This window comes from Nilaparvata lugens, chromosome 9 (assembly GCF_014356525.2).
Source record: "Nilaparvata lugens isolate BPH chromosome 9, ASM1435652v1, whole genome shotgun sequence".
Lineage (NCBI taxonomy): Eukaryota > Metazoa > Arthropoda > Insecta > Hemiptera > Delphacidae > Nilaparvata > Nilaparvata lugens.
In genome coordinates, this window is record NC_052512.1 from 12,094,062 (window position 1) to 12,112,445 (window position 18,384).

Here is an 18,384-nt window from a genome sequence, read left to right on the forward strand (position 1 = left end):
ACTCGAATTCTTTCAAATTTTGATTCGAATCAAGTGGAAAATCCATCAAAAATATGTCAATCACCACGGTACCATACAATGCAATACAGATTTAACAAAAAAATCAAATAGGAATGTTCACAATAATAATAATAATAATATTGTCAGCTAATTTTCCACATGGATGAAATCCGTCAGGGGGAGTTGGCTATAAATACAAAAACATATATAAGACTGAGAGTTGAAGCACATTATATGAGATAAAATATATTGTTCACAATACCCTGTGGAAATTGAATTTTCAACAGATATGACGAAAATATTAGAAGTGTAACAAAATATACCCTTGGAAAAATATTTTTCTCTATTTTTACTTCCCTTGCCCTATTACCATAGGTAAGAAAAGTATTGCTTTCCAAAAAAAATTAAGGTTCCCTAATTTAAAGTTTTCTAGCTCCCCTGAGTCCAAAAACATATTTTTCTCTATTGCAAATAAGTGTTTGCAGAAGGCCCCCTAACAGCTTGCCTAAGAGGTTTCATTAATACTTTGATATACAATGTATTGTGCTACATTGAAAGTGTTTGCTACACCAGTTATGTTTCTTTTTCGAAATATTTTGAACACTATATTCTAATTGGTCGAATAAATTATTATTATAAAATTCCATTCTCTGTCATTTCGAAAAGAGATCATTTCAAATAAATGATAATATCATCGAATAAAATGATATCCTTAAGGTCATTATCATTTTGTTAAGTCTATCCCTCTTCTGGTTTACCTGTCTATTCATTGTATCATGTACAATATTATTATTTATATTATATGAGAAAGCGCAACAATTTTATGCCAACAAATGTCTCTCTTCAAAACTATATCACAGTCGTTATCGAAATCTGGTTGATTCACTATCATAGATTCATTGAAACAATGTTCCAATACAGTATGTCATTGAATTCACACTCCAAAAAACGAACAAATTTCGAATTTGAAATAGATAATATCATTATACGAGAAAGCGCAACAATTTTATGCCCAAAACTGTCTCTTTTCAAATTTATCTTTCCAAAAATGTCTATTTTATTTAAAGTCGAAATAAATATTTGGTTAAACTACCATCACTTATTGAAAGATCAACATACACTCCAAAATAACAAACAAATTTTATAATTGAAGTAGATGATATTATGAATAACTGACGTTCATAGTATTGAAAACAATTATCCAAAAAACCTTCATCCTCAATATAAAACTGGAAAAGCTTGAGCTATTTGGAAGTGATTTATATGTTGATATTTTGTCTCCGTTATCCTACAAAGTATTTTCTACATGGATAAGATTTCATGATGAAATCTTGTTTTTGTTCATTGATCATTGTTAACGTGGAAAACCTCTCTCTTGTGTTTTGGGGAAGTGATACTCTTCTTAATCTGGCTTTATGAATTGAAGCAATATTCTCCAGTGACTGCTGGAACGTATTCACCTAGAACGAATTCTCTCTGAAGAAAACTGTGGAGAACTTCCAGGAAAAACACAACCGACGAAAACATCAATGACAGTTTCCACACTTCCTTCGTATTGTATATATATGTTATAAGTAGATGAATTTAGTTATTAGTAGATATATTTACTATCATTATTGTAGATAATAATATAGTAAGTAAATTTACTTATAGAGGTGCGTACAGATTTACGCGCCGCGAACACGAGCAATTCACTTTCAATAAGCTGATGCCAAGCTTTTTATGTCTGTATTTTACCGTTTCTGTACAAATACAGATATAATCAGCTGATGAAAAGTGAATTGCTCGTGTTCGCGGCGCGTAAATCTGAACGCACCTTAACAATAACCGATTGTTGGTCGATATTTATCGTCATGACAACCAAAATGTCCTCCGATTGGTTGAGAGCCAGCTGTTGAGAGAATTAGCCAATCGGAGGACATTATAGAGTAATATTGTGTAATATTTTGTGTTGAGTGATGAAGAAACTAAGTTCCCCATGAATTTGTATATCTGTATAATGAGTAGTGAGGATCCAATGTAGAGCCTTTTTTCGCTTGTATTTATATTTAGAATGTAGGAAACTAGTTGCATGTAAAACAAAGTAGACATTCGGTTGCAGACGAGATAGATTCACTGAATAGAGTAGAATACTGTAATGAATCGCAATGTTCCTGGAAAGAAGGACTTTAGTATATGATAACTAAAAAGTGCGTTTTTTCCTATTGTCATTAATAGAGTAAATGAAATATATAATAATACCCCCTAACATTATCAAGTGTGATACTAAAAATTTGAATACGGGGGTCATTTTAATCCAATTTCAATACTAAGGGCAAGTCTAGAGTGTAAAAATCTTCAGAAAAATGTCGAAAATAACATAATTTCTGATAAAAAAATAATACAATTATACCTATTTTGATTATTTATTTTACAATTTTAATCTATAAAACCATAGCATAATTCATTCGACATTACCATAACTCATTACAACAGTACCATGATACTCCATCCAAACCAGTATTCCACAATATCAAAATATCATGATAGCTTGAACCGACAGAACTTCTGTTCTTTAAAGAACAGTTAATGACTTATCATTTCGTTTTAGGTCGAGATTCAGCATTATCCGTGAATCGATCAAAACTTTGCATGCACCCGGGATAGTAGATAACTACAAGTAGAAGACGTCGATAAACATTTAAAATACGACATAGAAGTACTTAAAAGTACATTAAAGTACTTCTTCCTAGTACGACACTCCTCAATATCTTTTCTAGAACGATTTTTATATCAACCCGATGTGCGAATGGTCAACCAGTATTATCGATTGATTAGTTTATTGTTGTGACTTGTGATGTCCTCTTTAAAGGACAGGTGTCTGATTCATTCCAATAATTCTACACAAGTTATGTTTGAAACTTGTCACTATATCATGATTTTCTCTATGGGCAAAATATCGTATTCCCGAAAATCATACGCTGACATATAGCCAAACTGTAAAGTATAGCTGCGTTTACACCGGTGTTAATAACACGAGTTATTAACAAGAAGTTATTAACTTGACTGAATCGTCAAAAATTTCTCGTGACAAAAGTTAATAACTCGAGTATTGACCAAAAAATTCCTTGTTCTTAACAAGATTTTGTTATCAATATAATTGACTTCCATATGATTTCTTTCAACGAGAGTATTCATATGATATATATAACAGCCGGAATAAAAAGTAAAAAAATGTCTTCAAAATAATTTGAATTGAAACAGGTCTGATCATTAACATAATGATCTTCATCTGATCTAATGTAAATAAGTTGTAATGCGTTTATACCGGAGTTGATAACAGGAGTTTTTAACATTATGTTAATAACATTTTCTTTTGGCTGCTAATTTTGTTATCAACAAAAGTTAATAACTTTGTCACGTGTTTCGTCTGCAGCTGTAGTTATTAGGAAACATATGTAGTTGTAGGATAGGTATGCTGGGCGAGGGGGTTGCAGGGAAGATAAGAACCTGTTATTAACAAAAGTTGATGCCAAAAAAGAGGCTTTTGTTATAACATAACACATTTCCTTCGATCTTTACCGATTCTCGATGGATAACATAAATTTTGTTAATAACAAGGAATTTTCTGTTGAAAAAACGAGTTATTAACTTTTGTTAAGAAAAATAACTCATGTTATCAACTCCGGTGTGAACGCAACTTAACATGATGTTAATGACTTTTGTAATTAACATCAGATAATAACAAAAATGTTGAAAACTTGTGCTATTAACTCCGGTGTAAACGCAGCGTATAAATACGACCTAAAAGATGAAGAAACCTCAAGGGTTTGAAAGGTTAAAAGGCTTTTAAATGGGAAAATGCTTGTATTATTCGAATGCTCTGATAATAAAAGCAGAAACAGGGAGCTTGCATAGCAGAACAAGTTTGTGTTGTATAGTGTTTGGCTATATGTTACGGTATGATTTTCGGGAATGCGATATTCTGCCTACCGGTTTTCTCACTGTCTTCTCAGTGGGAAGTGATATATCACAATGACTGTGTAAACATTGACACATTCATTTCCATATTTAGCCAAAAACCTCATAATAGGATAGCGCGGAACAATGTTCAAATTCAGCAAATCTCTTACTATTACTTGCAATCAAAACTTTTCCACAAAAATACACAATCTGAGTGGGCGAAGCCCCATTCAAGAGGCTAGTTAGATGCTACCTCTGGATTTCCAATTTTCTTTGGTTTGCGGCTTGAATGGAACTGGCCTTCCCACGTATATTATCTCTCCTCTTGACCGTTCCACGTGGGAACCATAAGGAAAAGGAGAAAGTTAGGAAAATCCCCAAATACTGGTGTATTTATCATCGCTAGCATAACGAAAATACAGTACTGTGAGAGTACCTTGATAATCTTTTTCAATATAATATTTGCTAAGATCATTCTTCTTCTTCTTCTCCTTCTTCTTCTTCTAATCAACAAGATATTGTAATTTGTTGAGCAATCATGTAAATTATGACAGAACCATAATATAGTAGGCTACTGATAGGGAGGAAAAAATCTCTATTATCTTCCTTCCTTCAATAATCTCCGCCTTCAATATCTCTCCGTATAGGCAATCTGCAAAGCACGTTACTCCCCTTTTTTTATTTTTCTTCTTCTTCATCTTCCTTTGCCGTTCTCTTGCTCATATTTTTCTACTTCTTTTTCTCTCCTTTCTCTAGCCTTTTTAATAATGCAATTTATCACATGAATATTGTATTTAAATATAAATGATTTATTTTTACATAAATGATTGTACCTTATTTGTATATGAATATATAAATAAAAAATAAATAATAATAAATAGTAGAATGAATAAATAAATAAATGGATAATTGAATAAAAAAAATAAATGAATAAGTAAATAAATAAATAATGTATATTGATGTAGGCTAGCCCTACATGGATACTTATCATGTGAACACGGTCGTCACTGTTTTGGCAACGAATTTGTGAAAAGATAACAAGTGTGAGTTTCATGAGAGATGTTCAAAGATAATGTTTTATTTTATTTTTATCTTGTTCAATATTGTAAACTTTAAATGAATGGAGTGTTAATTACAAGAGTAATTTACAACAATAGTAATTGATTAGTTCACCAAATAATTCGTCTTTTCTGTTGTTATTTTGACTATGCCTCTTGTTACTTAATAGGCAGATTATCGAGATTCTACTGTTTTAAATGAGTAGATTCACATGACAATATTATTATATTGTCCTTGAACCTTTATTGACAATTCCAACAAAACTTTTCAAGGGAAAATTTCAATGGATTGACACTCCCCTGTTTTAACTGCGATCCCAATCTCCATTGTTGTGTTGTACCTCGATTTTCAAATTCACAATCCACTCACTTATCTGATTCAATCCGTGAAATAATGGAATGACTTCATTTTTCTTATTTGACGTAACAGTAATTATTGTCTATAAAAGATACTCCATTATCACAAGCCATAATTATTATCCCATCATTACTTCATTATCGTTGAAACAACTGACCTGCCTTACGCTATTTAATTTTTCAGCAAGTAGAATACTGAGAGCAGTAATAAGCGTACACTTTTGAGAGACATTTTCTATGGAAATATACTTGAAGCATGACTTTGAGGGCCCTTATTGAATCTAATTGAATTTTGAACCTATATTTTTAGTTCATTAGATTTAACAAGTATTCTTTTCAAATCATATATTTTAGAGTTCATTATATTGAACAAGTATCCTGAAAACCAGTCCTATGTAGCATTAAATGATATTCAATATCTCTTACAGAATAATAAGAATACAATATATTCACTCACTCTGGAATCCAAGTCAGGAATAATGGATCAATTTCATATTATGTTATTCAACTCATATAAATTATAAGAGGAAATTACCCAAATTTCATTTTGGTGGAATTGATATAATTCGTAATGTGACATATAAGGCTGGTTTCACATACATTCGTTTTCGGCAAATTCCGATAAGTATGAAATGGTAATTCGGTTTAAATTCGTTACCGAATAGAAACCACATAGAATCGAACGTCCAATAGACTATTATAAATTCCATCAAGTTCAAATCCGTTTCCATCAAAGGGCTACTTTCACACACATTCGGTCCGGTTCGTTTCGTTTTCGGCAAATTCGGATAAGTGTGAAACGGTGATTCGGTTTGAATTTGGTTCCGAATAGCAACCACATAGCACCGAACGCCCCCTCGACACGAATACGTTTTATTATATTTGAATTCGTTGCTGGGAATCCGGAATCAAAAACAAAGTATTTTACACTCACTTGCTTTTTTTTATTATAACCTGATAGCGTGATTATCTGTTTCAAAATCTTCCATATCAAAATCGTATTGTCAATTCATTTCTATCAGATCACTGAAGCATTTTTTCCTCAATGAATAGTTGTTAGCTGTGAAAATATGAAGATAAATTGAAACTCAGGGAGATTTTTTTCCCACGAAAATTACATGATCCCATTAATGGAGAGAAGAGATGAAGATGAAGGTTATGTACCATATGTCAAAACAAGAAACAAAATTTCAATTTGATAAAATAGTCACTCTGATCGTCTAAAATTAACATAATAAAGAAGTAACTATTAATAGTTCACAATTTTCAATTAAATTAAGAATTTTATTGTTCAAGAAATCAAATCTTACTATTTGAACACCAGCTGTTTTATTTTAATACCAGCATGAATATTGAGAAAATCCAAACACTTTGTGTTTGAGAAGAAAATACCTAATTAGAACCGTACGAATTGAAACCCCATATGTATGAAAGCCTTATTCGTTTTCGGCAACGAACCGAAAACGAACCGAACCGAATGGAACTGAATGTGTGTGAAGCTAGCCTAACTAACATCAGACTCTGACTCATGATGAGATATTATGACCTCAGTATTATAGGACTTATGTATTATGATCATGACCAATCCTATAATTAATAATAATAAATTTTATTGCCAAAAACAATGCATACAAAATAATACTCAATCATCTAGAGCCTAAACTGATAATAATAATAATAATCCTTTTTTACCTTTTCCTTCCTCCTTCGTCCTGGTACTTCCAGAAGAAGGAAGTTTATTATAGAAAATATAACAAACAAAAATGAAAAATACACTTATAAAAAGAAATCTTACAAAAAAAAATAAAAATAATACAATTATGAATAATATATACATTCAATTCTCTTGACAATAAATACTCTCAGGCAAGAAAAGCTTCCCTGTATGCATGGACGAGTTGCTGTAGACCCTAGAAACTCAAAAGAAAATAGTAGAAAAGATAAATTTGTTTATCGAATTTCTTACTCAATGTATCCAGTAATTAGAAATAGGAAATGAATTTCAAGGATTTGATAAACAAAAAATAAAAGTCATACAACAAATAAAGAATAAGATATAATAAGCTAAAGCTAAGATATAATAAAGAATAAGCTATCAACAGAGAAAATAGTAAGTGAAATAACTTTTAGAATTCGAGAAATCTGATATCTCACTGAACAACAAAAAACATAGCTTCGACCGCCTCTGGAAGAAGACCGAATAGCCACTCCCCGATCAATCTATTGTACAAGGGGTACGATTGGCAAGATCTTACAATGTCAGGCAAGTTATTGAAGAATTTTGGACTTAAAAACAAGAAAGATTTTCGGAACATGATGGATCCTGGTCTTGGCAATTGAGCTCTATCACCTAATATAACTAATTAAAATGATAACATACAAGGTAAGTGATTTGTTCGATTTGACAATGTTTTTGGAACCCTACACTCCCTCTTGTTGAATGTGCTGTTTATTTTAGGACCCTACGACCCTCCTACAGGCTGGAAAGTCCTATTGGCTGCAAGGGAGGGGAACTCCCCCCTCCCAGCCTCCCAATCCTCATACCCCATTCCAGAAAACAAGATGGCGTCTCAAGGGCACATCGAAGGTACCAACCGATCAGCAATTGAAAAACCTTCAATTATTTGAAGCTTGACAACTCTTCTAGAGCTGCACTGTATTGATGGAGTCTGGCAAACGATTTTTGAGAATAATTTCTTTGGAGCTTGCTCACCCACTATCCTATATAGCACTTTTGAGAACAGATTTGAGCAGGAGTTTGCGGAAACAAGTGAATTTTGGTACTGCTTGGAACGTTCCCTTATTCGTGCAATAACATATAAAAATACCCCGAGCTCACTGAGACCTAACCCTAGTACACAAACACCTACCCTTGAGTAGAAAAAGTAAACACTTCCTGATTATTATGATACATTTTGAATAACCTTAACTTATACCCACCTGTATCACTCTCTTGTTCAAAGCCTTCTTGTTATCTCATAGACATGTTCTGATCACAATATCGAATCTTAATTTTGATTTTCCCTTACCCTTTGGAAATAAAAATACCCTGTGCTCACTGAGACCTAACCGTAGTACACAAACACCTACCCTTGAGTAGAAAACGAAAATAGTCCGATGTAACAGTTGAGTCCCTCTTAACATCCCCGCGCAAACGTTGCCAATTCATCGGGTTTATTATGGAAATATTAATTGATCCCCATTTTCAGCTGTGGACAACGTTGATCAACTATCATTTGGCGACGTTGTACTCATCTGTTCCATCAGACTATTTAAGTGCGGTAGTCTATAATAGTGGTTCATCCACATAGTTTGTCATTCGCAGACTTTTTCAAGAGAATTTCCACAACAACTGGCTTGTTACTTGAAACATTTCAACTCGCAACTCTATTTACACTCGGTTCATCTAATAGCTGGCTCGTTCATGAGTAGCAAGTAAAATAAACCAGTCGTCAACTGATTTACTGGCCGCTTACTATACTTGCCTGCTAAATCTGAGTTTACACCAAAGTTATTAACAGAATGTGAATAACTTGATCCTCATAGATTCTATTAGATTGAACGGAACTTGACAAGCACATATGTTCATCATATGTATGATAAGTTTATGTTCAATCTAATAAAATCTATAAGGATTAATTTATTAACATTTTGTTAATAACTTTGATGTAAACGAAGCTTATCTAGACTATTCTCAATTGATTCTTGTCGAGACTTTAAACAGAATATCCGCGTTGACAAATTTTGCAAATTTGTGAGATTTTCATATAGATCCAAGCCCATATAAATGAATATATCCAATGAGACACCCTGTGTTAGATGTGTTGTCTCATTGAGAATGTTGCAATTCGAAAAAAAATGGTAAAAAATATTTTTTTCCAAGTCTCATCTCGTTATATTCTCTGCATGGACTCGTATTTATTATCGTAATAATTGTATATACACTATTTTTATAATCTTCCTGTTACTTTTCATCAAAATAAATTACTGGTCAGTGAGTCTACTCATATAGACTACTCATGAGTCTGAAGAGATATCAATTGAAATCGAAATAACCTACATCATATTTGGACAATTTAAAACAAAATAAGGATATTGAAGCTTTGGGTAAAAAACCTGTTTTTTCTTTTCCGACTATAGTATTGTTTGCTCTAATAAATGAACTAATGAATATACAGAAACATTCTAATAATCAATATTATTCATTCATTATCAAAAAACATCTATATTCATATTCTACCAATATTATTTTCCGCTATCACCTATTCATCTCCCAATAAGCTTGTACTGTTTCTCATATAAAGGTGCGTACAGATTTACGCGCCGCGAACACGAGCAAGGTTCACTTTTGATCAGCTGATGCCAAGCTTTTCATATCTGTATCTGAAGCTAGGTTTTTGTTTGTGCGTAAATGCCGTCGTCGACCACGACAGTGTGAGAATCTCAGATTGGGAAGATTCCAATTTGTCTAAATAACCTAAGAGATTATGTTCAATTATGATTCAATGTGGGAGGTTGAGTTTAGACTTTCTTGAACTTCTAAATGGCAATATGTTGATACTATTTAAATGTTTTGATTCTTGAATAGTAAACACAAATAATGAGAAGTTATTTGATCAGCTGTTTAGCACACTTGAAATTTGGACAATATGTAAACAATGCTGGTCGTCGTCGTCCGGGGATGGGCACCCGGGAACCCCCCCACCACTCTTGCTGGGGGGTATTCCAGACCCCCCAGACCAGTCAGTGGGGGCCCCACAATCAGCCATAGTGGGCCCCCAGCTGAGCCAGACCGCCCCTGGTCGTCGACTGCAGAAGTTTACGCACAAACGAAAATGCACCTTTACCGTTTCGTTACAAATACAGATATAATAAGCTCATAAAAAGTGAATTGCTCGTGTTCGCGGCGCGTAAATCTGTACGCAGATTTCGATTTCACATTATCAACAAATTCTATGGGATTATGTAATATTTTTGTAGTCTACTTGACACATCGGCATCTTTTCATGCTCACTTTTTATTGCATAACTCCATATCACGCAATTATAATAAATAATCAGTTTTCCATTTTCACCATTATCGCAAGATTTCGCTTCCACCACATGACTGGCAGAGAAGCTAGCATGACTTCCACTTCCACAACACTCCACACAGAAAATAATGTAGTGTAATTTGTAGAATAAATTTGCATCTCATACACACTCTCCCACTTATTAATGGATAGATCACTCAGATTTGCAATGGAATAGAGTGAATGTCGCACTGAGTAACTGAAAATAAAATGTTGCTGTTGCCATGCTATTTAAAATGTGATATTATTCTGTATTTTACTTGTGTGTTCGTGATATAAATACCCTCTGTTCAAGAAATTTCTGCTCTGTTGATCTAAAAAGTTATATATGACTCTTATATGGATGTGCTCATGCATTTCCAGTTCCGGTTGCACAAAAGCCGATTAAATTTTAATCGTGATCAATTTCACGAGAGCCAATTCAGAGTAGCCATCTTTTCAAAAGAGCCTTCAACAAATGGGCAAAGGCTAAAAATAAACTTCCTACTCGTGATATTTTTCAAAGTTTCTCGACTCGTATATCATCAAGCTATCAAAATGAAAAAGTATTTTCAGAAAAACATTTTTTTCCGATCATTACTTTTTGAGATATGAGCCCCTGAAGTTTGAATTTTAGGGACAGAACATTTCAAATTCGGTAAGAGATAAACCCATGAGATCTAGAGGATGAATTCTTCATAGTATTGTTGATCTTGTAAAACAAACATTTTCTGAAAATATCAATTTTTGAAAAATTCATTCAATTTACCAAGAATAACTAAAAGTTATATTTAGTAAATTGAATAACTATCTTAAAGATTGATATTTTCAAAAAAAATTGTTTTACTAGATCAACAATACCATGAAGAATCCATCCTCTAGATCTCATGGGTTCATCTCTTACCGAATTTGAAATGTTCTGTCACAAAAATTCAAACTTTAGGCGCTCATATCTCAAAAAGTAATGATCAGAACAAAAATGTTTTCCCGAGAAAACTTTTTCATTTCAATTGCTTGATGATATACAAATCGAAAAACTTTGAAAAATATCACGAGAAGAAAGTTTATTTTTAGACTCTGCACAGCCTCAATCACGATTGGAATGTAACCGTTTGCTGTGTAGCCGGGCCTTAGTCTGCCAATGTGTGAAGGAGACGCGACAAGGTGTCACCCTGATCTCACGTCACCTTCTGAAACCATAGGTGACAGGTTTTCATTGCTACAGAATACAGTTATATAGTCACTGTAGTTATTACCATACTCAACCAAGTATCGCCTCGGTCGCTTACGTCAAGGTGTCACCCCGTCAATATTTCTCCTCCTATGGTAACAGGTTGTCGGAGTCAACCTATCACCACAAAACCGTGTTTAAAAGATGATGTTCCACCTATTTTGAATGGTAACAGGTTGTCGGTGTCAACCCATCACCTCAAAACCGGGTTAAAAGGTGATTGTCTCATGGGGTGACAGGTTGTCGAGGTAACACCTGGACGCCGACCCAGCAGGAACACTCCCATAAGAAGCAATCGTTTTCCCATTCTACCCAGTAGAGCTGAAATTCATTTGAAATTGAGGCTTCAACTAATTTATTCAACTGTGGTTCTTCTTCGAAGCTACGTTATTGACAATTATGCCTTCTGTATTTTAATATCTTTTTTTGAATCTTGTGAAATTGAGGGCAACTAATTTTCCATTTCAAATAGATAAAAATAACTTATCCATCATCATCATCATCATCATCCTAGGGTGAGATTCACGTTTTAAAGTCAGTATCAGCATTGGTATAATCATGAATATCCTTTATAACTATTATGGAGTCTGATCAGGATCCAATTGAATTTGTCTTTATAATATTTCGTCCATTACACATATAGCTAGATATTTTTTTCTTTATTTATTTACAATTCGAATGACACTAATGTAATAACATTGAAAGATAAAATGATAAGGTAGTCCTTGTGCTATTTTCTTCCAAATTTATAGGTGACAAAGTCCAAGATAAGGTTAGAATTTCACTTGTATAATTTTTATAGAATTTTAGTCCAAAATAAACATTAAAACTATCAATTATTTTGAATTTAGATGGCTTAAATTGAAAAATTAATTCGAAATATTCCACTCAATTACCACTTGTAACGTATCAAATGTCAAGGGAAATTGGTTTTAAACTGGAATTTAACACCATTATCATCGAATGTTCATCTAGCTGTTGAACCTGAAGTCCTGTGGGTTATCACAGCATTCAATTGAAATTTTCGTTTAATAACAATTATTAACCATTATAATCAATGCGACTCAGTGTTTTGTGAATCTAGTTTGGGATTGAACTCGAATGGTTGATATGACCATAAATCTAGTATATCCTGTCACGTTCCTTAGAAGGACGTGGAGTTAACTGTCATTGTAGTGGGCGGGGATAAAGGAAACGAAACAACGATTCTCTCCTATGAAGTCTACTGACTCTAAAACGTGAATCTCAGTTTAGTTTGATTGATTAAGGTTTGCTAATTATTGCCGAAAATACAAATCTCGAATTCCTGGAGTCTAAACCGAGAACTAGTGTTGAAACGTGTTGCTTATATATGGTTTACAATGAATTTATGTTCGAACTGGAGAACTATAGTCTGTCCAATGAGGCGTGAGCTCTGAAGGATTAGGCCGACCCACCACTACTCATACACATAAGCGCAGTTTGCGTTTGTGTGTGTGAGTAAATGGACTATCTGCATACCTGCCCGCTAATGATTCTTGTATGATTCGCCTTGTGCTGAAAGATACATTTTTCCAACTGTCAACTTCACTCAATTTGTACTGCAATTACTGAACTCTAAAAATTATTCCTTTCAAAATGAGTCCAAACACGGTACAATTATTGTGACAACTCTAAACAGTTTTATAGTCAATGGGCTACAATATAATAGATAAATTCTTCATAAGCTTAGAGTTGCCACAAATGTACAGTGTTTGTACAAACGCAAAGTGGTCGTGCACAAACGATGCACAAACGATGCACAAACGATGCACAAACGATGTGTAATGCTCAAATCGCCATTGGGATAGGTGGGGTGGCCAGTGAAATGAACGTTGTTTGGACTCATTTTGAAAAGAATGATTTGTAGATTTCAGTAATTAGAGTATAAATTGAGAAAAGTTAACATTTAGAGAAATGAAATTTCTCAGCACAAGGAATACTTGGTGATAGCACAGGCAATCTATTGGTTTCAATTGGATTGCTCTTCGTTCATTCCTGGAAGACTCAATAGCGCAGGTAGGCAGGCGTGTATGCCTGCGCGTGGGGTAGCGACGGTCAGCTTAATCCTTCAGGATTCACGGCTGCTTGGACAGACCATAATGTTCACTATAGTTGTGGTTCGATTAGCTAGTGGTTCACTAGCAAGACTAGTGTTGAAAACTCTTGCTGATATGGTTTTCAATGAAAACCATTTTTGTTGTACGACCAAATCGACAACATCAGCGTCTTATTCTTCCAATTTCAGATCCGGAAAACACAGAGGCAGCCGACCTACAGAGGAAGCTGGAGATTCTGAACAACATCATGGACCAGGAGGCCAGAGCGGAGCAAGCGAGACGTCAGATTCAGTATTTCGGACACTGTTAGTATTCCAATCAATATTACAAATCGAATAACACAGTTTAATAAAAACAGTTTAAAAAATCGTCAAAATCACAGTCTCACAAAACAGTTCAATACAGATTGACAATATCTGATATATTCAGAATAAACACTTTAGAAAAAAGGTTGATATCTTGATCTTTCATAATTAATTAATACGTTACTAGCAAAACAATAGCAGAGCAAGCGAGAATACACATTCAGTATTTCAGACACTGTTAGTGTTATTAATTATTCAATCAATGTAACAAATCAAATAACAATTCATCTCACAAAACAGTTCAATACAGATTGACAATATCTGATATATTTAAAATCTCGCTTTCGAAAAAAGGTTAATTTCTTGATCTTCTATAATTAATTAACACGTTACTAGCAAAACCAGAGCAGGGCAAGCGAGAATATACATTCAGTATTTCAGACACTGCTAGTATTTAAATTAATGTTACAAATCGAATAACAATTTATCTCACAAAACAGTACAATACAGATTGACATTTTCTCTTCACCTCTCTCTACTCCATCTTATTTCATTCCTCCTCTACTCTAAGTTTATTCTCTCAAGATCAACTCTTTCTCAGAGCTACTCATTCCTTCTTGAATTCATTACTACCTGCTCATTTCTTCCAATTATCAGTTTCTCTTTCTCTCTCATTCCCACATTATCAACAGACATCTCATATTGTACACCGTATCATCAGAGGTTTCCTTTTTTTCACTTCCCTTCACATAATCTTGGTCTTCCTACTCCTTTTATTCTGCTGTTTCTTCTCCTCATCTTCCATTATGTTTTTTCTCTTCCCCATCTTCTCCATTGTTTCACAATCATTATCTACTACTCACTCTTCCTTTATTCTTTCTCACAATAAGTACATCATCTTTATGGTGGGAGAGGAGAAAATAAGGTAACACCTCTCTCAAATCTGGATGGGTTTACACATAATCCGAAATTATTCGTATTTTAGAATATATAATAATATTTAGAATAAACGCTTTGAGAAAAAATCGTTTATTTCTTGATTTTTATAATATTATTTGACGTTACTAGCAAAACTTTACTTTGAGAGCTGGTGACGTAAACAGAATGCGATATTTTCAAATTTATAGATTTATGAATTCATTCATCCATTGAGAAAAAAAAACAGTTTTAATTTGTCACATCCACATTTATTATACTTTTTTACAGGACTGTAAAGTTTCGTGTTGAAACCAAAACAAAAAAGTGTTTTTTTTAAACTATGGAAAAATTCCACAATATCGATTCTCATTCAACAAATTTCATTCATTCGATGAATAAAATTATTTATGTGTACAACCACTTTTTTAACATTACTAAATGATTTATTCTCCAATCACTCAATAATGGCATTATATAGCTGAAACATATTGCGACGAAATAATTTAAGAAGGGTACTCAGATTTATATTTTACTAGCAGGACCGGCGAACTTCGTACCGCCAAATTGTTAATGCATCTCATGACAAACTTGAACTGGATGCTCAGCTGAGGAAGCGCGATGCGGTATTTTGCATCCAGTTACTTCTTGCTTATTGGTTTGAATGGAAGAACTCACACACACTGAATCGGGCATGGCGTGGAACGGTGTGATAAGGCGATCTTCATAAGATCAGCACTTTGTATCACCACGCCGCGCCTCCTCAGGTGTGCTAAGCTTAACTTAATCTGTTGCACTATACTTTTATGAAAATTATCCAACAATCGGTATTTACATTTATATCTCAATATGGACTGTGCTTAGTTAGTTGTGCAGCAGTTTCTATTTCTAGATATAGTTGAATACAGCTTGCTGGGAAATTGAATGGTATATCTCCTTGCTGCTGATTTTCCCGTGCATATTCTAAATTTTCAGCATTTCGAGTTCTACGACCCAAGCTTGGACGTCGTTCTCAACGCGGCATTCTTAATAGAATTGAAATTTTGTGAATCAGTAGAAATTGAATAGAAAAACAGATCTATCAACGGCTGTTGGATGACACATTGATTATAACGGCTGATTTCTATTTCTGTTGCGGTCAGCTCACAAATCTTCTCCCATAAGGATCACATGTAAACTTTGAAGGACCGTATGAAAGAGTCCTGAAGTCGGACCATAAATTTGATAGGCCATTAACCTACTCCTGAACATAACAAACACAACTAAAGAAAAATCATCAAATTTGGTGCACACATAAAAAAGTTATTGAGTGTCAAAATTTGAGGCTCGATTTTTATTTATATAGATTTATAAAATTATTCAAAAGTAGCCCTAAAGAAAAAAGACAATCATTGAGAATCTATGGTTATATCTTTATAAGACACCTGTATACTGTGGAAATTGATGTTGTGTGTTGAATTGTTAGCGGGGTACTCGGAAGACTCGGACTACACGTCGGATCTGAACTTCCCGGTGGGTCAGCACGCTAACAGCAGTGCGTCGCAGTTCCGCAATGCCGCCCACCAGATGGCAACACCGGAGACGAGTCGTGAAAACAGCTATGAGACAGATGAACCTCCGTCACATCACGGCCCTCCGTCCCTCCAACATGGGCATCGTCTGGCACCTGGTCCGTATCCAACTTATTCATCTATCTATAACTCTCTACCAGTATTTTATGCCCATGGGGATCAATGATAATAATAATAATTATAATAATAATGTCTCTGGTCGAGGGTACAACACGACCAGAGGAGTTTATTCAAATTATAGACATAATTACAAAAAGTATTAATACAATTGGTTGATTACTTGCTGATCTAAGAAAATGTGGCCCCCACTATTATATGAATATGTGTCGGGATGCCACTATTGTTCAAGATTTTTCAAAGTAAAAAATTCTAATAAAGATACACCTTGCGAGAAGTTCATGAAAGTCACATCTATATACACAAATTTAAAAAAGAAAATTGATAACCTAAGATGTAAAAATTTTATAAAAATTTACACATAAGAACATTTATAATACTCATGGGAAAAAATCATTGAAAAGAAGAAAATAAGAATGAAACAGTATGGAAAATTTTTCATAGAACTAATTGTTCTCCATGATATAAATTTTATTGGACAGGAGCCAGTTAATTTGTTTTCGATTTGAATGAATTGATTGAAACTGTTTCTTTAATAGCTATTGGCAGTTTATTGAAAATGTTTGGTCCTAAATAATTATGTGGCTGACATCTGAGCAGCTGACTTTGTCATTCTGGGAATCGCCAAGTCCACGTTCCTTCTGCGTGTTCCTTGCGGGTGATTCAAATCGATGAAGAGTTGTGAGTTCTTTCTGGTGAATGTTAGAAGTCTGTGAATGTAAATCTGTCTCATGCTGAGGATGCTGAGCTCCGAGTATAGTAGTACTGAACGGAAGAGTGGATGTTGGCGTCCTTTTATCCTCAAAATTAATATCACAAAATAGAGACAGAATGGAAACTCGGCTACTACCCTGGCACAAAAACCCGCCTTCTTGTTAGAAAGTTCCACATTGTAATAGTATTGATAAGAGGTTCGGATCACTTTACTGATCCGGATCAATTTATCTCGTTCACTGCCGCCAGCCAATCATAAGACCAGGATTGTAATCTCTAATAATATGGCGCAGACACGTGACGTGTCTAGTATTCGAGACAATCATGTAAAAAACATTCTTGGTTGGATAGGCGTTTAGGCTAGGGCCCACACGAGCGCACAAAGTGCGTTCGTTGCAACTTACTTTTTGTGGCCGTCGCAAATGACACCACACGAGCGTTGAGTGTGGTGCGTCAACGTCAGTTGGCTTTACGCAATGGAACCAGACGAAGCAATAACTTTTGCATGTCTTGAAGTGCGTTGTAGCATTTCTGCGCAGTTCAAGAATCACCGTCCGTTACGACTTCCGTTACTTGGTACGCACGTACCTCGTGTGTTGTCACCAATTCACTTCTATGTATTTCTAACGTCAAACTTTTTCTACGTCAAAAAGTAAGTTGCAACGGACGCACTTTGTGCGCTCGTGTGACCCTAGCCTCAATTGCTAGTTTCCATTCTGTAACTTATCTATTCTGTGAGAATACCGTACAAACGTTTATATTTTTGTGATGTGTTACTTTTTTGGCGCAAAATTTTGCAAAATTACTCGAAAATATCAAATTTGTAGAGATCTGAGTGAAATATTTTTGTTTTCAATTATTAGTTTTTTAATATCAAAATTTGAAATTTTCAGTTTATTCATTAGTTTTGAAGTGGAAATTGGACTTTTGAAGTTAGAAGTGAAATCATAACCTCATTCTCTTTTTAAACTTCTATTTGTAAACATTTGGGAGAAGACTGTTTTAGGTTACTGTATGCCTGTTGTTCTCTCCCAATCATATTTTAT

At 34.2% G+C, this 18,384-nt stretch overlaps 1 protein-coding gene across 1 annotated transcript in view; it reads left to right on the top strand.

The window, feature by feature from the left end:
• LOC111055574 (protein unc-13 homolog B) overlaps positions 1 to 18,384 on the top strand; it is a 785,525-nt gene that overhangs the window by 199,296 nt on the left and 567,845 nt on the right. Inside the window, exons 8-10 of the mRNA XM_039435489.1 lie at positions 7,816 to 7,944; positions 13,905 to 14,021; positions 16,402 to 16,605. Coding sequence (XP_039291423.1) covers positions 7,816 to 7,944; positions 13,905 to 14,021; positions 16,402 to 16,605 — 450 coding nt within the window. The remainder of the gene's footprint in view (positions 1 to 7,815; positions 7,945 to 13,904; positions 14,022 to 16,401; positions 16,606 to 18,384) is intronic.